Source organism: Cryptotermes secundus, unplaced genomic scaffold, assembly GCF_002891405.2.
Source record: "Cryptotermes secundus unplaced genomic scaffold, Csec_1.0 scaffold790, whole genome shotgun sequence".
Lineage (NCBI taxonomy): Eukaryota > Metazoa > Arthropoda > Insecta > Blattodea > Kalotermitidae > Cryptotermes > Cryptotermes secundus.
This window is the reverse complement of record NW_019744127.1, coordinates 185,460-212,058: the sequence shown is the minus strand read 5'-3', so window position 1 is coordinate 212,058 and position 26,599 is coordinate 185,460. Positions and strand designations below refer to the sequence as shown.

Here is a 26,599-nt window from a genome sequence, read left to right as displayed (position 1 = left end):
TTGATTCTGATACTTTCCGTAAGATGTCGACTTCTAAACTGCGTGGAAATGAACGGAGAGGCACCATCGGCACGATAGGCACCGATAGGCACCACCGGCACTATGTTGCGGTATGTTCTGTCATGTGCTGTTGTACGACTGATACAAACGGGATAGGGTTGTAACTAGAGCGACTTGATTTTAAATTTCTGTGAGTGTTTAATTATCCGTGGTACGTAATTGTTTTACGATTCTTAGCGAAGGGGAATCCTGTAGTTTTTAATATTTACTAACTCTCGTTTAGTCTATAGGCCGTGAATGGTCTATTGTACTCGGCCAGGATGACAAAAGTGTAACACTTTGTGGAACGACAATTGGCAAAGGAAGTCTTGTANCTGCCATTCACAATGTTAATACTAGGGCAAAACATGATTTACATCAACCACTATCTCAACTGACAGTTTTTCAGAAGGGGGGCCTACTGTGTGGGAATAAAGGTGTTTAATGGCTTACCAGCCACTATAAAGGAGATATCTCAAAATGCTGAACAATTTAAACTGGTATTGAAAAATTTTTTATTTCTTCACTCATTTTATGCCACGGACGAATATTTTTACTATAAATATAATGTATAAATGTAATATATTCTATTTTTATTATATTTATATAATTATATTTTTATGATATAGGATTTAAATCTTAATTGCAATATGACTGAATTTGGAACCAATTTTAATGAATTGTGAATGGGATAAATGTTTTATTTTGTATCTGTTGGTACTGTGAGTTGTTCGTATATTATGGGACCTTGTCCTCAAATTGCATTGATGAAATTTAAGTTAAATAGGTGGCATTATCATGTGTTTTGCGTGATTATAATTACTGTTGTGATGGTGAATTGTTGTTATGTATATGAGGTTTTCTGTTATAACGTGATTGTCTGGATGTTTTTAAACTTACCCACTGAAAAATTAAGATCAGCGTATGTTACTAAGTTCATACGCTGGTCTGGCAGTCCACGTTCGGTGTAGAAACTTGTCTTTTCGAGGTGGAGGTAATCTGAATTTTGATTGACAATTTGTTTTGATAGAGGAATGTCACATATGCAACAACAGAAACGGAAGAGTAAAACTTTCATGTGGCTTGCCTACATTGTTCAAGGGACTATTTAGTTAAAGCAGAAGACTACTTTTCGTTGGATTTGATGTTCCTACACCTGCGACTATTAAACGTTTCATCTTCTCGGATATATCCCCAAACTTTATGTTTGCTTCATTCTACTCTTTTGTTCAGCGTACTTTTCGATCCTGAAGATGGAGGCGATATGTTTCTCTGACACGTGAGTTGACTTTCATTGGACTATGCGGTATTATGTTGCAGGAAAAGTCTTCGAAAACTCTCTTATTTTCGTTTCTGAAACCAGCGAGTGGTAGCAAGGGAACAGAAAGTGAGATGCACAGGACCGAAGTATGAAGCGGTGTGAATTTGTCTTCTAGCACAGATTTATGTTAGTTAACCCCGGGCTAAATAATTTATGTGAGGAGACCGACGAGAATCACGTGAGTTCTTGGAAGGAGAGAGTGTTGAGAAGCCAGCCTGTAGGATGCCCTGAATTCTATTTTATTCTTAGTTAGAAGCTGGCTTAAAATATTGAAGATAGTGGCAGTAAGACAACGTCTAATCTTTGAACCAGTCGTCTGAATTTGTAACTTCAGCAATCTTGAAATTTTCTCTCTTTTTATATATCTTACACTATGTAGTAATTCGAACTCTTATATTCTTCATGATGTAGTGAACCAAGGCAGAATCTTAGAAAGTAACGCCGATATAAGAATCCTAAAATACGGCATTTAGTGCGTCATATACATGGAAAGAGTAATTGTACTACTCTGCTGTTTGTGAGCTTTGAAACAACAACAAGAAAAATAGCGACCGCAACAACAGTGATCCAGCTTAAAATCGCCATGTGAATTACTTGTTCAGTGTTCATCGAGAGTTCCACTCTGTAATTCTGTAATAGTATCTACCAAATCCATCAGGGGATAGAGTAGTCGGTATAGAGACTGGCTACGAGGTGGATGACGGGGAGTCGAATTCGAGTCCCGATAGGGTAAATAATTCTTTCCTCACCATATCGTGCTAACCGGCTTTAGGGCCCACCCAGCCTCCTACCCAATGGGTTACGGGTGATTTTCCCCCTGGGGTAAAGCGGCCGTAGCATGAAGCTGACCACTCACCTCCATCTAGTGCTGTGGTCAAGAAAACCTGGGTCTATACATACACTCCCCCACACGCCTTCATGGCGTAGTGCTTACTTTCACCTCATAATGAACGAACCGAGAGGTGTGCATGGAAAGGGGGCCTTAGTCACTGCAGTCAAGACGAGGGACAGTAGAGTGTAACTAAATATGAGGAGAGAGACGAAGAGCTTATTATGTATCAACAAAGGCCGCGCCATAGCTCAAGCGGTTAGTCGTTGGCTTCCCATCGTGGCGGCCCAGGTTCGATACCGGGGTCTGGTCAAGTGGGATTTGTGGTGGACAAAGTGGCGCTGGGGCAGGTTTTCTCCGAGTACTTCGGTTTCCCCTGCCAATCTTCATTCCACCAATTGCTCCACAATCACCCTCACCTATCATCTGGGGCTGGTACAATAGGCCAGTAAAAGGGACTTAGTCCCACCCCACTAGCAATAAAAAAAGTATCAATAATATTTTGGCAAAAAAAAATATGCAGAATATAAGAGGATTTTATGTAGAATAAAACGGGTATTCCAGCTTGTAGAAAACAAAGATCGTTTTGATGTTGTATAGGCATAACAACAAAAGATAATGCAGGTTATGTATGGTCAATATTTACATAAACCGAGAACTCACAGAAGTTAGTAACATCTTCTCCACGCAACGATTGTTCAAATTCAGGTGTGAATACAGATAATCCTGCCATTTCAAGAAAAAAATTTAACTCATTTTATAAACAAGAATATAATAAGGGGAGACATCGAAAGAAGGGACCGATGAATTTATCACATATATGAATTTTACAGTATGAATAGATGATACTTGAATAAAATTCTGTAAACACTTATCCAATTAACACAAGAAAAACTCTCATAATATGTTAAGAGGCGGATAATTTCTGTATTTCTGCAATAACTCGATAGTTCTCTGTCTAGAAACAATACTGAAGAAGTAACACATTACCGTACTATTGATAAAGCAAAAACATCGACAAATATACGAAAAACTATTACTGGAAAAAATGTTGCATTTACACCCATGCAATATAGACTCGGAGCAAGAAGGGACATACATGATATTCTCACATACAGTATTTCACCATGGACACCTAAAGGTCTTTTAATGACAAAAAGATGTAAAATGAAATATTTATAGGCTTAATAAGTGCACATATCTCAGAATACTTATCATATACTAAAACATTAATTATGAATACTCAGTTGGATGAAAAGTGGGTGAAAGACGCGCAGTACAGAAAGATTGAGAGACGAAAGATATAGGGAGAATCACTGTACGAGGCATAGTGAAAAAAGATCAGTGTTAAGGTCGCTGCTTTCTATGTCTAAGCTGATCTGTTAGGATCAATATTATAGTCACCAGAATAGTTTCATAAACATGCAGAAAACCTACTACTGTATGATTGGTTCATCACAAGACAACATATTTCATATCTACAAGAATACGCAATACAACAGAAAGCACACGTACTAACGACAAGCAGCAGCACGCACACAGAAAGGCTACACAGAATAACACCGGTACAGTACTAGAAACAAGAAGTAGCCGCTGCAGCACTGTAGACATAAGGCGAGTAAACCTGACAATTTTAAATTTAAAAATTTGAGGAAAATTGAAAAGATATTAAAATTAGAACTGAAAATTTTATAAGTGCTAATTCAGAGAAATCAAAATTGACTTCTAAATAACAAAGATATAAACGAAGTAGATTTTGGTAATAACGACGAAAGGCACTGTGGGGTTTTTGTTGTGTCATTACTCTGATGACAACCCACTTCTTCGAAACAGTTTGTAGGTCCTGAAAAGGACTGTTGGTTGCTGAGATGCTTGACCGGTGAGGTAGCGCCGGTAGGAAGGCATGTTGGTTGCGGTGGATGTTGACTGGCCGCAGTGCGGCCGTTGCTTGAGGTCACTTGATCGCAGTACAGCAGTTGCTGGAAGTTGCTTGATCGTAGTGCGGCAGATGGAGGGGGTTGCTTGGTTTTGGAGAGCATTCGCGTGCCGAGAACGGTCGCAGGAGTGGTGAGGCGGTAGCTACGCCAGTTGCCCAGTGTGTCGGGCATGACTACTGGCGAATCGAGACGGCCGAGGTGCCCAGTGAGTCGGGTGTGACCGCCAGAGAGCCGTGGCAGTTGTGCCTGGCGCAGCGAAGCGCCGATGAATCCGAAGACCAAGCGCTGGCGACGAAGTGTGCTGATTGCTTGTAGACTGCTGATGAACTGATGACTTGCAGAGTCAGAGTCATGTTACAACTGACGGTCAGTCAATCTGTCTGTCTTGGTGTCGAGCCCCAGCTGGGTCTCAGTGCCAGATATTTTTTGAATGAAAGTTACGGTCTTCTCTATGTGGGGCGCCCTCTCTGACGAGAAGTCGGGTTTGACATTTGTCAGTCAGTCTGTATTAATATGTTCACTGTCTCTATTTACATAAATTTACAATACACACTTATTTCTTACTTTTATGTACAATGTACAAGGCCTCTGTCAGTCCAGCCTCAGTACAGCAGATTACGCCCTATTTCCAGCATTATTAGCTACCACGACAGTCTAGTCACTTGAACGGTTATATGCCTGACTGCCGCCAAGTTTAAGACTCTTATATTTTCTGTGGCTGACTTCGCCTTGTCCAATGTTGCGAACATTTTCATTATCATGATTTTGTATGACTTCTGCTTGTTACCTGCATAATTTTGTTATAAAGTCATATACGTACAGGATTTTGAATGCCATGTGCTAATCACGGACCAGTGTGCCCCTCGGAAAATTGCCTATCGTGCGAAGAACCTTGTTTTGCAGGCGCTGCAATTTCACTAGATGAGTGTCTGCCGCGAACTCCCAGGCGGGACTAGCATAAGTCATTACGGATCTAATAAGACCTTTGTGGAGGGTTAGTTTAATGTTAGCGCTCAATCGCTCATTTTTCAATAGGGAATACACTCTAATGAATGTTCTGAAGGCCTTGGCTTCAATCATTTCTATGTGTAATCTCCAAGTCACTCTCTTATCGAAGATTACACCTAGATATTTTGCACTATTTACAAATGGAATATTTCTTCCATTTAGAGTAAGACAAGACTCAGGCGGTCGACGACCACGAGAGAAGTAGACCCACCGAGTCCTATCTTCATTAATTTTTATATTCCAGCGCTCACACCAGGTCTCCATTGAGTTGAGACCGCGCTGGACATTTCTAACAATAAAACCCTCCTTACGATCTGTCACATATAGACAGGTGTCGTTCGCAAAGAGGGCCAGGTCAACACCATATGTTTGGGGGGGCATCATTTATATACAAATTGTAAAGCGTAGGAGAAAGGACAGAACCTTGTGGCACCCCTGCTAGCATTTCTCTTGGCGTTGACATTTCGCCTTCAACTGAGACCCTGAATTTACGTTTAGGAACAAAGGACCCAATAAGTTTGGTAAAACTGTTCGAGAATTCCAATTTTCATAACTTATACAGCAATCCTGAGTGCCATATGCTATCAAAGGCTTTTTCGATGTCCAAGAACACCGCCGCCGTAGATATTTTATTGTTGAAATTTAGGGTCACGAGGTCCGCCAGCCTCATACATTGCAATGTCGTGCTGTGACATGCACGAAAACCAAACTGGCTTGCGTTGAACAGGCCTCTTTCTTCAATATGTTTTTGGAGGAAATTTAAAATTGCTTTTTCGAATATTTTTCCTGTCGTGGACAGGAGGCTGATCGGACGTAAATTTTGAGGGAATTTTGGGTCTTCACCGGGTATGGGTAAGGTTCCTTCCAAGTTCTTGGAAAATGAGAAAGCCGAAAGCAATGATTAAATAAATGGGTTAGATGAACCAGTGGTCGCTTTGGAAGGTGCCTGAGGCATTCATTTGGGATGCCGTCAATTCTGCAGGTCTTTTTTAATTTCAGGGATTTTATTAATTTCTGAACGTCACATGGTCTGATCCTTAGAGGGGGATTTTCATCCACGGCTTCCAGTAGAGCTTGAACTCTAGCCTCCACCCGCTCTTCATGGTTTTCATCGCACAGGTCATGTGGCGTGAACTGAATTTCCAAACAGTCGGCAATTTCGTTGGCTTTTTCAAAGCGATGAAATTTTAGGACAGAAGAACCATGAATCACAGTTGGTGCCCTTGGTCCGTCTCTCTTTAAGAGAGATTTCACAATGGGCCATATACCCTGAGGCTTGACTTCAGCGTTACCTATTTTTGTTTCCCACTGTTCAAGTGCCCTTTTTCAGGTCATTCGTCTGATCGATTTGGTGATCCAATTGACTGCCGTTCTCCACTCTGGATCCCTGGTTTCTTGCCACAATGTTCTTAACCTCTGCTTGTATTTTATCAAACGAATTAGACCAGGTAGATCGTTGTTTATATCCGAAGGTGCAACTTTACTTGTCGACAATCTATATGCCGAAGCAATAGAGGCTGCAAAGTCGCATGCCGCTTTATCGGCTTTTACCCCCGAATTAATTTCTAGTTTAAGTGATATTAACTCAGAGGCGAGGCTTTGAAACTGCTCCCAATCTGTAAATTTTTCAATGGGTTCCAAAATATTCCTAATTTAACGTGACCCAGTATGTGGAGTACTATTGGTAGGTGATCTGAATCCAAAATATGTGAGATGATGGCATCAGACACACTGATATTTTGGTGAACAACGTCTACCATGTCACCATTTCCCGCAGGGGAATAATGAGTGGGACACTGTGGCGCTGAGATTTCAAAATCACTCTTATCAAATAAATCAACGAGTTTCAAGCCTGAGGGGTTTGAAACTCTGCTATTCCAAAAGGTGTTCATAGCATTCAAATCACCTGCCAAAATATTCTTACGTCTAAAGCCTAGAGCTCAGTGATGTCAGTATCAATCCAGGCTCTACCTGGAGATTTATAAACAGCTGCAAGCAGCACTTCACTGTTACCATTTGGTATGCAGACCCCTGTCACTTCTACCAAAACAAGGGGTGGTAGCTCTCCATGGTTATGGGGAATGCCTTTTCTAACTGCAACGGCAGTTCCGCCTTTTCTGCCCGAGTGGCAGTCGATCCTATAAGAGTGGTAATTTGGAATAAAGAACCTCTCATGAGGTTTCAGACGTGTTTCTGAAAACAGGGCCACATCTACGTGTAGGTCTTGCAGCTGTTTATTGAGCTCATAGCGCTGCCTCCCAATGCCGTTCGCATTAAATGCTATAACTTTGAGGGCCCTATGAACCCTAATGGTCATTCTGTATCATAAGGTTTAGAACAATTTTGGTAATGGCCATTATTTTGTCCTCCTCGGACACTGAACCACTGACCTCTGCCATAATCTGCTGTACTACAGTCACTACTCTCAACATATTGTCGAGAGACTGACCGTTTACATTAGTAGCCTGAACTGACTGACCTGTTTCTTTCTGTAGTGCAGGGGCCGGTACAATTTGCTTCTTCGTTGTGGCTGGAGCCACCGGAACATGGCTTTCCTGAGGGCGCTGTTGCTGCTCTGCTGCACTGCCTCGGAGTGCCGCCGCGAAGGAGACACCTGGAGTTACGGTGGCTGAAGAGAAACCCTCCCCATAGTTTTGGACGTTCTCTGAGCCTTCCTTCTCTGTTGCTCTTCTTTGGCATGTTTGCAACCCCGATAATTGGCGGGACGTGTCTTTTCTCCCTCCGCCAACCGGCAGTTGCAGCATACTGGGGTGGAGGAAGAGTTCTCCTTCTCTGGGCACTCCTTGTGTAAGTGGCCACCTCCGCACCACAAACAACGTGGGGGCTGTTTGCAGTTAGCCCAAACATGGCCGAACTGCTGGCAGTTGTAGCATTGTGTGAGCCCACTCTGTGCTCTGTATGCCTCTACCTTGATGGCATTGTGGCAGAGGTTGGTCAGTCGGAAGACTTCTTGGGACCTCTCCGTTCTAGGAAGTGTGATAAGGAACAAGAGAAGATAAATGTTATTTGTTCCTTCTGGAGGAGTCCGACGACTGGTCATTTGTTTGACGTTATATAATAAGGCATAATCTGCTCTACCTAGCCTGGACTGGCAGAGGCCGTGTATATATTGTACATTTAAGTAAGAAATAAGTGTGTTTTGTAAATATGTGTAAATACAGACAGTGGACTTATTAATACAGACTGACTAACAAATGACAGACCCGACCTCTCGTCAGAGAGCGCGCTACACATAGGCAAGACAGCAACTTTCATTCAAAAGAATGGGGCTCGACACCAAGACAGACAGACTGACCGTTAGTTGCAACGTGACTCTGACTCTGATGTTCCCAGAATACCAAGACATGTCTACGATGAACGCTGCATGATCAGATTACTTGACAGAAGGATTGAAAGAGGGATTTCTGCCTGACAGAAAGGGGGGACTAATCTGGCACACAGATGGCTCCAAAACAAATAAAAGGCACTGGAGCTGTTGTGTATTTCCATTTTACAAGGCAAACAATTTGTTTTAGCCTTGGGCACTACACAAGAGTATTCCAGGCAGAAGTGTATGCTATTAAGGCATGCACAGTTGAGAATCTAGATATAAATTATAAAAGCAGAAACATCTACATTCTATCAGACAATGAAGCTGCAATTAAAGCACTTGGCAAATACCAGATCACCTCAAAACTGGTCTGGGACTGCCATCAATCCCTCACACAGCTGACCAAGCATAACAGAATTCACCTGATATGGATGCCAGGTCATGAGGATATGGTTGGTAATGAAACGGCAGATCAGTTGGCAAGAACAGGATCTGAACATCTGCTGATAGGAGTTGCCAAGAAAGCGGTCACGTGCNTAAAAAAAAAAAAAAAAAAAATTGAATATCCATAACTGGACTCAAACAGCAAAGGGACGTATACGAAGGTCCTCGGCCAGAAGAACAAAGCATCTGTTAAAATTAAAGAGAGACCAATTAAGAGGGCTGATATGACTCTTTACAGGACATTCTCACTCAAAAGGGCATATAATGCCATCATCTGCGGAAAGTCAACTTACGTGTCGGAGGAATACGTTGCTTCCATTGTCAGGGTTGAAGAATAAGCCAAGCAAGAAACCAGCAAAGCTGAGCTTGTAACCCATGTCATTTCGGTTTCTTGCTTGGCTTATTCATCTACCCTGAAGAAGGAAGTGACATGTTCCTCCAAAATGTCTGTTGCCTTTCTTCCGACTACATGCCCTTATTTCCCAAATGGTAAAACCCTTCATAGCCACTGCTATGAGAACCTCATCAAATCCTACATAGAACAGAAAAAGACTGTGCAGCTTATTTCATGGTCTGCAAGATGGAAGTAACTTTCCATAAGTGTAATTTGAGTTATGTGTTCAGTAGTCTTTTTGTGTAGCTGTGAGTCATTAATAAGTATAAAGCGACATATATTCTTGTGATGAAATATAATCCATTATATATCTTCATTCTCCCTAGCAGAAAGATCTATACAATTAAAAGTAGGTAATCAAAACTGGCTCACACTTTATCACCCCGCCTTTACTTTTACCTGAAAGGACTATTAACATACACATAATTGAAATTTTCCAGTTTTTAACTAAGTAATAAATTATCATTGACAGGTTTGAGATGTAAAGTTCAAATTGGTTCAGCCTACACCTCTGATTTTTTACCTTATTCGTCCTAATCCAGTGATCTGGATTAGCTATTTCTAACAGACCCAACAAAGCAGGTGTTTCCCACTCCCTAACCTGAGGACAGAAACAGATACTTTTTCTGAAGCGTTTTGTTCTTTAGAATACCAGATAATGGATACCCACCAGATGAAAGATTCTCCATCAGCAGATCACTGTTGAAATCCCAGAGCTTTTTCAACTTCCCACATATTTCTCTTTGAGTCTGCAAAGTGCACTCTCCCTATTCCGAACAGGTTCATACAATTTCATTTTTCTTGGTGTCAATTCGGAAAGGGAAACCAACATACATTATTTTAGCAGAGACTGCCTTGTTTTAGGCTTTGAGAAAGAACTTCGACAACTGATTTGCCCAAGTTCTCCCTGAAAAACAGTTATGTTTACAGAGCTTAGGGAAAAAGAAGTGTCTTTCCGTGCAATGTTATTGGCTGCTGCTCTTGATGGTTGGCCTGCAGATATTTGAAAGGAAGTGGAAGGATGGTCAGCAAGGATAGGAATAGGTGTTACAGCGGGGGCACCCGTGTCTTACTTTAGGTTCTGGTGGGATGTAAGACACAAGGTCATCTTTTTGAGGTATGACTGAGGGCAACGGATCCAAGGAAGGGGTATGTAATGAAGGGACAGGAGGTTGTGGGAGAGTCTGTGAAGCAGAATTTGAGCCACATGGAAGTGCCACTCTATTCAGGTGTACTCTTTCAGCTGTAGTGAAATCACTTTCTAAGAAATATCTGCTGCACAAACATTTATTGTGCAGCATTCTACCAGAATCAATAGGGCAGGATATTTAGACTCTTCCTACACATACCAGAACCCTGTAGGAGTAGAACATAATGTCTCAAAATCTATAAATAACTCATCAGAAAACATTTAAAACTTGGCACATGTGCTAAAGTTTGGGGTTATGTTTTAATTAATTTAATGCAGACATAGGCTAAACTTAATTTCTTGGTTGGGTTATAAGTTAACAAAGTATAACTATGATATTTACAACAGAAGGTTTTATAACTAGAAATATGTAACAGGAAAGTGGCCTTCATGAGCTCTAAACAGCTCTTCAGTTTTGCTACATTTAATAGTGCTCCCCTGTTATTGGTTGCTTAGTTAGGAAACTCAATTAATGTGATCATTGCCAAAGGAATTAAATTAACACAAACTTAATATAAGCAACAAGATTAAGAGGCATATGATAAAGTCATTACATCATAAATTAAGAAAGACATTTCCTGGATCATGGAAGTGTTAAATAAATTTAATTCCATGGTTTATTTAAACCGTCTTGCAGTGCATACACTCATCTATCTCCGTCTCTCACTCGCACTACATGTTTTGGCATAATAATGCCATCTTCAGGTGCTTACTCAATCCACGCCAAACTAGTTCATTGCATGCCTTGTCCTCACATTAAAATAACTAAAATATATATCTATCATATACATTTACAAATGTCAGACGTTAAAAATATTAAAATTGTTCAGGATTCCACCTCGCTACGTCGCACCTCACTACGCCAGTCACACCCATTCTCCTCTGTTGGAGCACTCCTTCACTATCGTGTGTGTGTTGTGTTTTTGTTGTGTCTTGCTCCTGTGACTGCGTATGTTATACTGTTGGGCCTGCTGGGTATGTGTGTGTGTTCTATCTGCCTACTGGATGGAGAGCACCTAAAGGCAGAGCATACTGTTCCTAACTCCATTTTGTACTACAACAAGCATTACAGAAATTATAACACAACTATGGTACAGTTACAGTCTCTTGACATTCTACAGACCTTCTGCGGGCAAAACCGAATGATGCAGAACATGTCATAACACAAATCTGAACACTTAATTCCATTTAGGTTTGATCTGTTTCATTTTGGTTCATCACACCAACAATATTACAACAAAGTAACTTTAATAATTATTTCAACATATTTTTAGAAGCAGCTGTAATTGTTAAAAAACATTAGACTTATACATTGTATTATGATGACATTGTATGTACACATTAACATTCAAAGAACATATTGTAATAGTTGTTTCTAATTGTATTTATACCCTTCTCATGATGGTCTGTAGGACCGAAACATGTAAAGGATAAAAGATTAAAAAGAAAAAAATGGTCAGTAACCTGGATGGAATTAATTAACCTTTGCAATAATTCCATTTAATTAATACAAAGATAAACATACGGGATACTCATTTAATCTACGTAAGATTTCAATAATTCGGATCAAATATTATAATCACAATAATGTTTATCTTGACAGATTTCTGTACATTTGCAATTTCATTCGGTGTATTAGGCATGAGATTCATATACAAAATAACATGTCTAACATGTAGATGTAAATTCGTGTGTAAACGTCAACTCTCGTTTCGCGACATCAAATCACATACAAATTAGTAGAGAATAAGCAATAAATTATACACTCTAAATCACTATTACGCAAATGATCATAACTGACCATAACTACCGCCAACGGCACAAAAATGTAATTGCTTTCTTAGGGGCTCTGTGACTCTTTCAGACAAATATAATACAATAGGTGTATTCATCATCATCTGTCGTCTGTCAGACGACAGGTCCACAGTCTCTTCCAAAACAATTCTTCCATTTAATGCGATCTAGAGCTTTCTCCTTCAAATGACAGTATCCTCTTCTGTCCCCAAGGTCATCCAGCATCTTCTTACGTCTTCTTCTTGTCTTCTTGTCACTTCCATCCGCCCCTCTATCTTTCATTCAATAACTTCTTTTAGAAGGCAGTTTCTGCGTAAAACATGACCAGTAGGTGTATTAGTGCCTATAAATAGATGTCCAATAGGTGTATTAGTACCTATAAATAGATGTATTGTAATTTTGTGTTATCCATTCCCTTAAGCAGAAGTATTTGCTGAACACCTTGAACAAGTACTCACCTCACTTCCCCCCAGAAATTCAGACAAAGACATAGAATCCTTCCTTGAAATACCTTGCCAAATGTCCCTACCAATTAAACCGTTCTCTCCCAAAGAAGTAAGACGACAAATCAAAAACCTCAATCTACGTAAAGCCCCAGGATATGATCTTATTACAAGCGCCATACTGAAACAACTTCCAAAGAAAGGACTAGTATTATTAACAACCATTTACAATAGTATGCTTAGACTAGCATATTTTCCGCTAATATGGAAATTCGCCCAGATCATAATGGTGCCTAAACCCGGCAAACCTATCAATGAAGTCAGTTCTCATCGACCAATCAGCCTACTGCCAACACCATCAAAATTATTCGAAGAACTACTCCTCTCCAGAATAAGCATCGACATAGATCTACCAACCATCATTCCTGACTTCCAGTTTGGATTCAGGAAACACCACTCGACAGTACAGCAAACAAACCGAATAGTAAATAAAATCGCAGCAAGTCTCGAGGAAAAATCCTTCTGCACAGCGGCATTTCTTGACCTAACCCAAGCATTTGATAAAGTATGGCACTCCGGTCTACTATATAAAATCAAAAAGTTTTTTCCTACCCCATATTTCCTATTATTAAAATCTTACATTACAGAAAGACACTTTCAAGTCAAATACAATACAACATACTCAAACAATTATTCAGTGAATGCCGGCGTACCACAGGGAAGTGTGCTGGGACCATTACTCTATCTAATTTACACTTCAGACCTGCCCACCACAGACAAAACAATCATAGCAGCTTTTGCTGATGACACGGCCATACTGTCAATAAGCGGAGATCCTCAACTAGCATCACAATACTTACAAAACCACTTAGATCTCTTTGAACAATGGGCCACCACATGGAAAATCACAATCAATCAGGCAAAATCTGTTCAGACAACATTCACCACCAGGAAAACAACATGCCCACAAGTCTCCATCCAGAACACACCAATTCCTGTGCAATCCGAGGTAAAATACTTGGGACTTCACTTGGACCAGAAATTAACATGGCAAAAACATATTAAAACCAAATGTCAACAAATGAACATGAAACTCCGTGAAATGTCATGGCTCATGAACCGTAAATCAAAATTATCCTTAAAGAACAAACTGATACTGTACAAATGCATAATTAAACCTATATGGACATATGGAGTTCAACTGTGGGGCTGTGCAAAGCCATCAAATACACAAATCATCCAAAGGCTACAGTCCAGAGTTCTACGAACAGTCACCAACGCACCCTGGTATGTCTCCAATCGGACGCTCCACAACGACCTGCAAGTCCCATATGTAACAGACGAGATACGAAGATTAGCTCTACTCTACAAACAACGACTACAAGGACATGACAACAGATTAATTGAAGAAATAAGAAACCCAACGTTGCACGGAGACTGAAGAGACAGTGGCCTTCCGAACAGACAAAATTAGGTTAAGCAATAAATTGTAGCATCAATTGTGTTTAAGAGCATCGACGCTGGTTGATTCTCTACTCACGTTCCAACCTTTAACCAATTTACTTATTGCTCCTTACTGTAGTGAGTAGATTGTAAATTCGCAGAGAAATAAAAAAAAATCCATTCCCTTCGTCTTTGTGCAACTTTTTATGTTAATATTCACTCGTCTTCGTTCGTTTATTATACCACACTACATTTTCTGTCTCACTGGTGATAATCATGTTAATAAACTGTTGGTTGAACTAATTTGCTGCTCGTTTTATACACTGTTCATGAATTCACTTCGAAACGTTCGAATGATTCAAATATTTCGCGTCAAATCACCGATATCACGTGCAGTTGTGTGATTGGTCCAGACAGTACACGTGATCCAATCAGATCGCAGGAGTGGTCTGCGCAGATGCGTTTTGTCATGTCTGCGACCTTTAGCGATGGTTTCCGACGGAGTCGATTGAAGTGCTTCAGATATTTTAATTTTGAATTTCGAGATTTGTGATTGAAATAAACAAGAATTCGAGGTAATTTGCTATACATTCGATGCCATCTGCAGTGGTCTGTGTGAAGTATTAACTGTTGTGATTGTTGGATAAATGTTTTGTTGGTTTGTATGCATTGAAGCGAAGATAGTGTTTGGTTTAAAATGAAATGTTTAGTCTCTAGTTGTATGAGTAGGCTTGACTTTGATTTTGTTAGGTTAGGTAAGTTAACTCAAATGTAATTGGTTTATCTGTAGGAGAAGCCAGAGTGTTGCCTACTTTTGGATAAGATTGAGAACAACATTTCATAGCCTGAGAGTTTGAAGATGATATCGACTATTAACATTACACTTAGTACTTGTGATTTCGGTCGGCATAGTTCGTTTGCGGACTAAAATTACGTAGTTTGTTTTTTTTATTTGCCATCTGTCCGAATTATGTAATCGTTATAGTATTCCAGCCGTATGAAGTTAATGAATCATTGTAACTAAAATTTTATTTATATGTTTAAAATCGTTACAAGGTTCTGGAATTTGCAAGTGTAATATATATATATACCTTGCATTTGAGTGTACAGCTTTTAAAATTAAACATTGGAATGGAATTGATGAAACAGTGAAAACGAGGTTTGATTTTAAGTCACAGTTATCCCGTTTATGCATGTTGCCTATTATTAGAAGTTAGCCTAATTGATTATGTGAAGTTTTCAAAATAAGTGCACAGGAAGGTTGTAGAGGAGTGTGTTCCCATTGTATCACATGAAATACACTATTGAAGCCTAACTGCTCCTTCCACTTTTGTTTCAGGTTTTCTGTAGAGGTAAGTTATTAGTTATCTGGAATTAACACTCCTTGTGACTGCTAGAATTTATCCATACCTATCAAAATGTGTGGAACATAACATGAAAATATGAATTTATATGGCATATTTAAACATATTAGTAAATAAATAGGATTGAAAGGTCTTGTAGGTTTGTATGTGCTGCACTGTTGTGTATATAGATGTGTTTCATGTTCTTTTATTACTCTTATTTGGAAGATCATAATATATCATGTATTTTGAAAATAGGTAATGGAACATAATAGGCATATAATCTATACACTTCCCATTCTTCTGTCTGTGTGTATGTGTATATGTACACTGTGTTCAGAGCACTAGCTGATTGGACCCTGATTTTACCTGCAAAGAACAATGCATTGCTTGCCGAGAAAAATGCCTGCAGGCATTTGGAACCAGTAGCACACTTTATTTAATTCGTCCGTTAATTATTAATCAAATATATTGTACTCGCCATCACAGAAGATACTCAAAATGTCTGCCCTCTGCTGTGAGAAATGCCTGAATTCTTTTAAACAGATTTCAGGAAACTAGTTGCAATTCACGTTGCTGAATATTGTAAATTGCTTCACAAATATTCTGTTCTAGAGCCTGTTGTATCCTGAAGGATAGTGATGGGATGTACTTCTAGACCAAGTGGAAGTCTTGTGGATTGGGATCGTTGGAGCACTTAAGAATTGAAATTCAAGTCTTTGGAAGTCGGTTTTCAGGTTAATAGAACGATGTATTGAATAAAATGGTTACACAAGGTTACAATAGGAATATTAATTATGACTACTTGATGAATGATTAGAAGAATGTGAATGCACTATGCACCAATGCGGTAGGATTCGGCAAGTAGTGAGAGGTACTCCCCACAAATAAAAATCACAGCGGTCTAGATCTAGGGGGCCACAAACCTTCGCTGATATTTGTATCATCTCCATTTAACTCTCCAAACACAGCATATAATGCTCGGATAGTTTCCTTAGCTGTGTGTGGAGTTGCGCTGTCTTGCATAAAATAACTGAATCTTTCTTCTGCAGGTGCCAGATTAATGAAAAATGGATGGAGTATTTCATTAATATATCATTCAGCATCAAACATTCCTTCATAAAATATTGGTCCAATGATACAGTTTGTGCTACTCACACACCATACCCCTGTCTTTTGGTTGTAAAGGGGAAGTTGAATTAGCACATGAGAATTTTCACTACGCCAGTACCTATTGTTTTGTGAGTTAACATATCCCGAGAGAATAAAATTAACGTCATCTGTGAAAAATGTCAGCTTAGGATCAAGAAGTGCATCACGCACATGGTTGATTTACAAAACCTTACTCTTTTTTCATATTCCATAGGTTTAATTTCAGGAACAACAGTAATTTTATATGGACGAATATGCAACATTGTAGTTGCTGTCCACGCACTGCCTACAGAAACACCCCATTGTTCTAATTGCAGCAAAGAGTTTCAAGGAGAATTTTCTAATTGACGACCGATGTCATCAAGTTTTTCCACTGTTAAAACATGATTTCTTTTTAACAGCTATCTGTTAATTAAAATATGGGTTCAAACTTTCGTCAGTAATTTGGAAATTGTGTCCCCAGATGGACATGTTTCAGGAAATTTACAGTGAAATTTTCTCCTGCACAATTTATGTGAGTTTGTTTTCACATAACAATCATAAATGAAAACTTTTTTTTTCTGAACTGTATCTCACACGAGCCATAAAGATACAGAACTGAGCCCTATACAAAGAAGCATCTGTAACACTTAATGGCGCAACACTGACCGACTCATTGACCTTCAGTTTGCTGGCGGATCCTAGAGTGTCTGCCAACAGGAAGTTTTAAGAAGCTACCTGGCCATCTAATAAGCCTGCACAAAGAACACTCAGAATGTATGTATATGTATCCCCATTATTTTTTGTATTCCTGTTTCTCTCCTTCATTTCTTGTCCCTCCACATTTTCTTCCTTGGCAAGAGTGATTAATGATAAACAAAGCAAAGCATGAAATGTTAACATTTTAACATCAGCATTGGATGGAGGTGTGCTTCACACTCCAGCCACTTTACCTCAAGGAGTCCCTGAGAAGATATTGTGTAAGAGGCTAGAGAGCCTCAGAGCTTATTGAATGTGATGGCAAAGAGGGAAATCTCAGCCTCCTCTGGGAATCAAATCTCGGTCTTCCAAGCTATAGCCATTTGCTATACTGAGCTTTCCCAGTTCATCCACTGCCAGAATGACCAATGGAAAGTTCAGGCACATTTTTACAGTACTGTGGATAGTTGCATTGAGCAATATATTGATATATGTTAGGGTTGTGACATTTGAAGTTGTGAGAGCAGTGAATATTCTGACATGTGATGCCATTATTCTGGGTAGATATGTGTCATCGTTTTGGAGGAAGCTTTTGCTTGCACCTGCAGCTTTAAAGATTAAGGCAGCAGTTTCCTCTGAAGCACTGGTATCCATCTATAAGACCACTGTCTCACAGTCAAAAGAGACAGTTATCTTATTTTGGGTTTAGTATTCATAATTAAGAAGTCAGAGTGAAGTATTCTGCATGACTGGGATTTCAACTTTGCATCACCGCATCCAGTACTGAATCTTGCCTGGGATCCTGATTGGTGGGTACCAGGGGTTGGTGTCACCACCCTTCTCTTAGAAATTTAATTGAATGACTGAGACCTTCTGTAAGTTTGCCTGCTGAAGGTATGACATACCCTCAGAGATGTTTTAGACATACTTTACCATACCATATTATTGTTCATTATAATGTTCCTTGAATTATTCCACCTTTATTGGTAGTTTACAAGGAAGGTACTTCTGTTCTCAGTAAGGAGAGACTTCTCAATCCAACAAATCTGGATAGGAGGTTCTGAGAAAATTTTGCTTCTTCCATAGGACTGGGCAACTGAAAGCATGGAACATTATTTCTAAGCAGACAAGAACAAAGGTTCCATTAGCAATTTCAGTTGGCATTTAGTAAACAGTACTGTACATGGTTTTTATGTCAGGCAGAAGACAGTGTTGACACATAAGCAGATCATTCCTGTGTCAGATGAGAAAAGTAATTATCAGTGCTTTTCTGAATTCTGAGGTGCATATCTCTTTATCTTACAAGTGATGAGATTTAAATGAAAAAAAAAGTCATTCTGGCTACAGAAAGGTTGGGCATTATAAATGTATATTCTGAAAGGTTCTGACAATGGCGTATAACACTTAGAATTATTGGGTTCTTGGACTTTGTCCATCATCCAGTATTCTAAAAAACACGTTTTGGAAACTGGGCGTGTTAAAGAGTTCTTTCTAGTATACCCAACAGAGTAGGTGTTACTGATCCCCTCACTTGAGGACAGAAACAGATCTAGTTTCCAAAACATTGTGTTCTTTAGAATACCAGATGATGGGCAAAGTCCAAAAACCCAGTAATCCCAGACTGTAAATGTACTTTACATAAACTTGTGATGAATGAAGAAACACGCTTTGTCTGGGTAAAATTTAGTTTACAAAAACCCAACTTAAAAAATTCTGGCAGGGTAGTATTATTTGAGGAATATTGACAACAGTGGTTGCCTGAAAGGGCCTAGTTTTTGTCCAGATTAGTTTGTTACGTAGGTTCCTCTTAACAAGGAGCAGACATAGTATTCAGAGTGGAAAGAATGAGTGGAGATAAATGGAAAAGTCCTCACAATTTTGAGAAATGGCAAAAGGTGAGGATGGTTTTGAATTAAGTCCATGTTTGTAATTGCGATGGACATTGAATAAGACACATGAAAAAAAAACTGATGAAATCATCATCTTGAAATGTAGAAAAGGATTTGGTTGACTGGTTGAGACAGAATAAATTAAAATGCAGCATCACAGAAAAGCAACATTATACTCACCAACCACTGGGACAAGTGCATTGATATCATTACAGTCTCTGATTGAACCTCATTTTGCAGCCATGTTCAGGGGAGTATTTGGTGATAACAAGGTGTTATGGAAGACATAGTAAACACAGAATTCAGTAAGACAGCACTGACAACAGAGAAGTAAAAATTTTTGTATTCTTTGGAATTTTTCATTATAAATGTAAACTTGTGTCCATGTACACATTGCCTTGCAAAATTTAGTAATTTGTAAGGGTGTAAGAAGGGGGCAGTGAAAAGCAGTAGGATGAGATGAGTGTTTTGTTATTTGATAGTATCACAAACTCCATACGTCCTCTGCCCTAAAGGTTTTGTATAGTCATTTCTCTTGGGAACAGCACGTAGTATCCATAAAGAAAACTATGTTGATTGGAATGGTTTTTGTAAATAAACCCCAAATTCAGTGACAGATGTGGATGGTCACTGCATATGAAACTGGCATACCAGTCATATTGGAGATCATGAGATAGTGTTGATACTCCTCGAAGGGACATTGCCCTTCCTTGACAGTGTAGTTGTTAATTGTTTCAGTTTGGGTGTGTAGTGGGTCAAATGGCAGATTGGAGATCAAGAGATGATGGAATTTTACAACTGAAACCGTGAATCACAATGATGGATTCCCTAACCATCTTCATTATTGTAGTGTTGATACACTGCACACTCTTCTTCTTTGACACTTTCTTTAAGGTAAGTATGTAATTCATCCCAAGTGATGATGCTTCTAATTTGGAATTAGGAAGTGCTCAGTTCTGACCTGAGTTGACTAACTTCATGGAGCTGAGTCCTTGGGAAACTGCCAGCCATTAAGCTAATTGAGAATTCACCAATGTTTTATGGAACCAAAAGGTCCATTACCTGAGCCCTCCACCGGTCTCTGTCTTAAGGCAGATGAATCCAGTCCAAACCACTCCATCCTGTTTCCCTAAGATTCATTTTAATATTATCCTCCCAGCTATGTCTAGGTCTTCCTTGTGGTCTGTTTCCTTCTGGATTTCCCATCAAAATCCTGTACATCAGTGCTGTCCAACGTTCTTATGTACTCGGGCACAATTCACTGATTGCCTATGGAGGTGTGGGCACCACCACACTACTGCTGCTGCTGCTGCTGCTACTACTACTACTACTTAATACTACTATTTCTACTACTTCTTAAATACTAATAACAATAATTATAAAACAATTAGAAATTTAATACTGACTAAATCTTTTGTTAATATAATTATATTTACTTACAATCTTACATAATTAGTGTGAAATTTGACACTGCATGTTAGCTGCAAGTTGTTGAAAATCTGGTGTGTAGCTGGAACTGGCTGCTCTTAGTGCATCATCTAAGTGTGAGTCTGTTAGGCAGAATCGATACTTATTTTTGATGATGCTCATAGATGAAAATGCGACTTCGCACAGATACGTCGAACCAAAACAAGAATAAATTTTCAGAACAATGCTATGAATCATGGGATATTTATTCCTGTCCACCAGAGTCCAGAAATTGCTACAAGTTGCAGATGAGGATTTCAAAGATATGTCTTCTTGGAAATTTAAAATTTCCATTTCTAATTCTTCAAGATTATACTTTCTGAAGATTTCACACACCTCCCCTCCAAGTTTGCTCACCTCAACAGTAGTGAATGGATTACTGATAAAAATTGTCACTGGTTCAGATGTTGAAAACTGGCTAAATCTATAACCAAATTCAGTCACAAGGGTTTCAAGATGCTGGGCAAAAGATGGAAGATCGTATTCACAGCCATTTAAGGTTTCAACAACAGATTTAATATGCGGAAAATGTGAAAGGGAATTTCTGTGTAAATGTGCAATCCATAGCTTTAGTTTCTTTTGAAAAGCATTAACCACACTTATCATTCTTGAAATGTTATGATCTTTCCCTTGTAATTCAAGATTTAACTCATTTAATTTTGAGGTGATATCTGTCAAGAAAGCTAAATCTAGTAGCCATGATATTTCATCAGGTTCTTGACAATATTGGCCAGGAGATGATTTCAGAAAGTCCCTGACCTCATCCAGAAGACAGAAAAATCGTTCCAGTGTTTTCCCCCTACTAAGCTACCTTATGTCTGCATGGAAAATTATGTCACCATGCTCAGTGTCCGACACATTCAAAAGATTTCTGAAAAATCGACGTCGAGTAGAAGACGATCTGATATAATTTACCACACGAGTTACTACATTCATAACATGTTTGAACTTCAAAATCTTTGCGCATAAAGCTTCCTTGTGGATAATGCAGTGATAAGAAAGAACACTGGGAAATGATTCATCCTTAGCACAAAGAGCAAGGAACCCATTGTTCCTACCAGTAATTGAAGATGCCCCATCTGTAGTTATAGCAACAAGTTTTGAAAGTGGTAAGTTACATTCTTTCACAGATTTAAGGAACACATTAAATACGTCTTCTCCCCTAGTATGTTCATGAAGTGGCAGCAGTTTAACGAACTCTTCCTTTACCATAAAATTGCCAAAAACCATTCTAACAAATACACATAATTGTGCAACATCTGACATATCAGTGCTTTCATCAAGCTGGAGTGAAAAATATTCACACGATTGCAAATCCTGATGTATTTGAGATTCCAGATTATCAGAAATCTGTTCGACTCGTCTAGCAACAGTTTTGTGAGACAACTGAAGTCCTTTGATAGAAGTCATAAGTGCAGATTTATCTTTGTGACCATCGAACAGAGACTCGCCAGCATTGGTCATGGCTTCTTTAACTATTTCCCCATCACTGAAAGGGTTTTTCCTTTTAGCTAACACATGACAGATTTTATAAGAAGCTATTGTTACGTTACTACTTTGCTGAATAGGCTTTGTAAATACACATTGTTGCAAGGTTAATTTAGATTTTAGGTCTTTCACCTTTTGTTTTCTTAGTTCAGATTTCACATGAAATTCATTGTTGAAGTTTTTATGGTTAATCAAAAAATGTCGCTCTACATTACTTTTTTAGGAACAGACGTGCTACCATTAAAAAATAAACACACGTTTTCCTCTGTATTCAGTAAAACAATACTGCTCCTCCCATTCACTGTTAAAACTATAACTTCTTTGCCTTTCAACCATATGAAGAATAGCTATATAAAATAGTACTGCTTATTTACTCAGTAATTTGAAGTACAATAACTAAAATACACTGATAACTGTGTAACTTGTCACAACACAAGACACATAACTGAACTATGGTTGTCACAAACTCACAAGTATTACTGAATGTTTGGCTGAAGAAAGCGAACTGGGAAATATAGCTACTGCCAATTTCCATTAGTGTACGACCCTCTAATAAATTCTTATTGTTTGTGGCATCGCTTTCTTGGGATTAAAGTAATTTTGATTCATATTGCCGATGAGTTTAAAAAGTGGGGAAATTACGGTAAGCTGGGTACCATAGTCATGTTCGGGTTGGTGAATATGTTTGCCCTGCCAATCACAGAAAATTTTATCATACCCTGACAATAAATCCGAAATCCATGAAAGCAGATTCAGTGGGGACTTGCAACTATTTGAGGGGGTAAAAATACTGCTAGGGAACATTACTTGATCTTGAGAGGACGACGGTTTGTCTAGTGAAAAAAGAATTTAGACTGGTGTTGTTAGCAAGGGAGAAAAGAAATAGGTATAAATTTTCAAGGAATGGCTAATACTGTACAATGCTTCAAGGAAATTTTGTGAAAATATGTAACAGTACTCAGACATTCAAAAATGTATCGTGTCTTACAATTTGAATTAATATTAAAAATCGGCTCTATTATATGTGCTTATGGAGGGTGCCAGAAAAATATATCACGGGCGCCTCATTGCACAGGGCTGCTATACATATTGCTATTTCACATCCATACTACATACCCAGGCCATCTCCATCCTCCTGAACATGAGCATTCTAATTATAAATGTTATATTTTAGCGTCCTGTTACACTGATTCAAGTCCATGGTTTATGCTAACCGTCTTACAGTGTATACACTTTTTCACCTTATTCTTCACTTCCACACTGCATGTTTCAGCACTAATGTACCATCCTCAGGTGTCTTTATGCACTTTAAACTATTGTACTGCATGCCACGATATCTTCATTCTAAAATGACTAAAATCTGTATTCATCATATATGTTTATGAATTCGAAATAATAAAACTTTTCAGGATTCATCCTACGTCGCACTCAAAGACGCGAATTACACCAGTCCTCTTTTATATGAGCATTCTTCCTACATAAATTTGTGTATTGTGTTCTGTGTTGTCTTTTGCTCCTGTTACTGCATGCGTTGTACTGCAGCAACAGATTTTAGTCATTTTAGAATGAAGACATCATGGCATGCAGTACAACAGTTTAACGTGCATAAAGACACCTGAGGATGGCACATTAGTGCTGAAACATGTAGTGTGGAAGTGAAGAATATGGTGAAAAAGTGTATACACTGTAAGACGGTTAGCATAAACCATGGACATTCTAATTATATTTGGTGAAGAATCCAAATTATGAAGCTGTTCGTTATGCACTTTTCTCCTTCCTTCAGTTCAGATATTCTCCTCAGCACCCTGTTCTCAAATATCTTCAGTCTGTTTTCTTCTCTCAAAGTCAGGGTCCAAATTTCACTCCCATACAAAACTACAGACAAAAAAAAAACAAAAAGTTCTGAATGGATAATAATAAGCATTACCCAGATTCATTCTGTTCTTAATTTCCATCATCATCATCATCATCATCAGTAATCTGTGAGATGACAGGTCCACAGTCTCTTCCAAAACAATTCCTCCACTTAATGCGATCTAGAGCTTTCTCCTTCAAATGAGAATATCCTCTTCTCTCCCCAAGGTCATCCAGCATCTTCTTACGTCTTCTTCCTCGTCTTCTTGTCACTTCTATCCGCCCCTCTATCTTTCCTTCAGTAACTTCTTTTAGAAGGCAGTTTCTGCGTAAAACATGACCAATCCAATTAGCCTTCCGTTTTCTTATTTCATGTAGGATATTCCTCTGCTCACTGACTTTAATTAACACTTCTTCATTTCTCACATAATCGGTCCAACTGATCTTCTCCATCCTTCTCCAACGCCACATTTCGAAGCTTTCCAGGTGTTTCTTATCTACTGCCCTAAGTGTCCAAGTTTCAGCCCCATACAGAGCCATACTCCAAATGTAGCATTTCACTAGTTTCTTTCTCAAATATAAGTCCAATTTTCTGGTAAAAAGATTTTCTTCTTGTTAAATGCAGCTTTTGCCATGGCAGTCCTAGGTTTAATTTCACAAGTACACCTTCCATCATCTGTTAACAAGCTACCCAAATATTTAAAACATTTCACATTCTCCAGTTGTTTTTGGTCCATCTTTATTGTGACTGGAGTTGGTTGCCTCGAAATTTTCATTAGTTTTGTTTTTTCCACATTCATTTCCATGCCACAGCACCTTCCAATTTCAATTAGTCTATCAATCATGCCCTGTAGCACAGTTTCTTCCTTAGCCATTAACACAAGGTCATCTGCATATTTCACAGTTTGAATAATTTGCCCTCCTACTTTGAAGTCACCGAGCCCATCCAGAGCTTCCTTGGTAAGGCATTCGCTGTACAAGTTGAACAGAATTGGTGATAAACAGCATCCTTGTCGAACTCCTCTTCCAATCTGCACACTTCCTGTCTCCCCCCTGTCCAGTCGTACTCTAACTTTCTGATCCATGTACAATTTGCTAATCAATCTTCTTTCATGCCAATCGATACCTGTTTCTTTCAGGATCTGCATTAATTTGGTCCAGTTTACCCGGTCAAATGCCTTCTGCCAGTCTATGAAGCAAACACACAGTTCTTCATCTATCTCCAAAGTTCGTTCCGCTATAATTCTCATCATCCCAATTGCATCCCTGGTTCCTTTTCCTCTTCTAAATCCAAACTGATCTTCTCCAAGTACATCCTCTATTTTCCTTTCAATTCTTCTTTTAAGTATCTTTGCTATTATCTTTGCTGTATGTGCAATAAGACTTATTGTGCGATGGTCGCTGCATTTTGTAGCTTTTGTCTTTTTCTTTAAGGCAATCATTGTAACTTCTGTAAAGTCCTTGGGCCACTCTCCACTTTCATATATGGTGTTCATTAGTTTTGTCAGTGTTTTCAAACCACCTTCTCCCAGTAACTTGAGCACATCTCCAGGTACATCATCATCTCCTGTAGCCTTTCCCTTCCTCATTTCCTTGATAGCTTTTTCCACCTCACTTTGTAAAATATATGGTCCTTTCTCGTCTGTATCTACTTCTTCTTCCGGTTCAACTTCTAAGGTTTCTGGCCGATTAGGTCGATCATATAGTTCTGAAATATAATTTTCCCAAATTTTCAGCACTTGCCTCTGATCTACTATTCTATTCCCCTGGGAGTCTTCGATGCCAACATTTTGAATCCCATGATTCTCTTTCCATCCTAGTTCTTTTGTCTTCATGTACATCAAATCATAACGGCCTGTTCTTTGAAATTCCATAATCTCATTACATATCTTCTCAAGATATTCCTTTTTGGCCCTGTCCGTGGCTCTTTTCAATTCATTCCTCAGTCTCCTGTATTTCCTCCTGCCTTCTTCATTGTTGACATTCTTCCATTTCCTTCGCTCCTCCATTTTACTCATCATCTCCTGTGTAACCCATGGTTTTCTTGCTATCTTCTCAACTTTACCTACCAAATCACTGATAGTATCTAACATGCATTCTTTTATATCGTTCCACTGCGCTTCAGCATTTCCGCTTTCACCTTCAATTGCACCGAGTTTCTCTTCTAGAGTCTCTTGCACGCTTTGTCTTTGAGCATATAACTTCTCCAAATCCCATCTAGATCTGCGCTTTTAAAATCTTATAATTTTCTTCAACCTGGTTTGGAACTTGGCAACCAGTAAGTCGTTGTCAGAGTCAATATCTGCCCCAGGCATCGTCTTCACATCCTTCACTGTTTCTCAATTGATGTTTCACAAGGATGTAGTCAAGCTGATGCCTCCTCCAATCCCCAAGTGCTTTCCATGTGTAAATTCTTCTCCTTGGCTTCTTGAACCAAGTGTTGGTAACAATCAATCCATTTCGTTCACAAAAGTCAATAAGCATTTGACCTCTGTGATTCCGTCTTCCTAGTCCATGTGATCCAACAATATTCTGATATGGTTCATCTCCAACAAT

General features: G+C 39.0%; 3 protein-coding genes across 9 annotated transcripts in view; 2 read left to right on the top strand and 1 right to left on the bottom strand.

Moving 5' to 3' along the window:
* Nucleotides 1-26,599, bottom strand: part of LOC111874531 — a 154,487-nt gene that overhangs the window by 12,053 nt on the left and 115,835 nt on the right. The window lies entirely within an intron of this gene.
* On the top strand, nt 18-8,229 carry LOC117283099. Its single transcript, XM_033755483.1, has 2 exons — nt 18-110; nt 7,635-8,229. The coding sequence occupies exons 1-2, from the start codon at nt 24-26 to the stop codon at nt 7,944-7,946; spliced, it is 399 nt and encodes a 132-aa protein (XP_033611374.1). The 5' UTR covers nt 18-23; the 3' UTR covers nt 7,947-8,229.
* LOC111874529 (membrane-bound transcription factor site-2 protease) overlaps nt 14,638-26,599 on the top strand; it is a 90,144-nt gene continuing 78,182 nt past the window's right edge. The window contains exons 1-4 of one of the 7 annotated variants that reach the window (XM_023870101.2): nt 14,639-14,747; nt 15,512-15,524; nt 16,568-17,423; nt 19,973-20,128. In XM_023870101.2, coding sequence (XP_023725869.1) covers nt 20,051-20,128 — 78 coding nt within the window. In that variant the 5' untranslated portion in view covers nt 14,639-14,747; nt 15,512-15,524; nt 16,568-17,423; nt 19,973-20,050. Of the gene's footprint in view, nt 14,748-15,511; nt 15,525-16,130; nt 16,253-16,567; nt 17,424-19,972; nt 20,129-26,599 lie in introns of all 7 variants that reach the window. The other 6 variants (XM_023870099.2, XM_023870103.2, XM_033755482.1 and 3 more) reach the window with 6 other exon arrangements.

Bases quoted from the DNA above. Each gene is read 5' to 3' on its own strand.
- LOC117283099 (XM_033755483.1), top strand. From the start codon at position 24: ATGTCGACTTCTAAACTGCGTGGAAATGAACGGAGAGGCACCATCGGC. The intron at 111-7,634 runs GTATGTTCTGTC...TCTGTAGTGCAG, and splicing joins ACCACCGGCACTATGTTGCG to GGGCCGGTACAATTTGCTTC.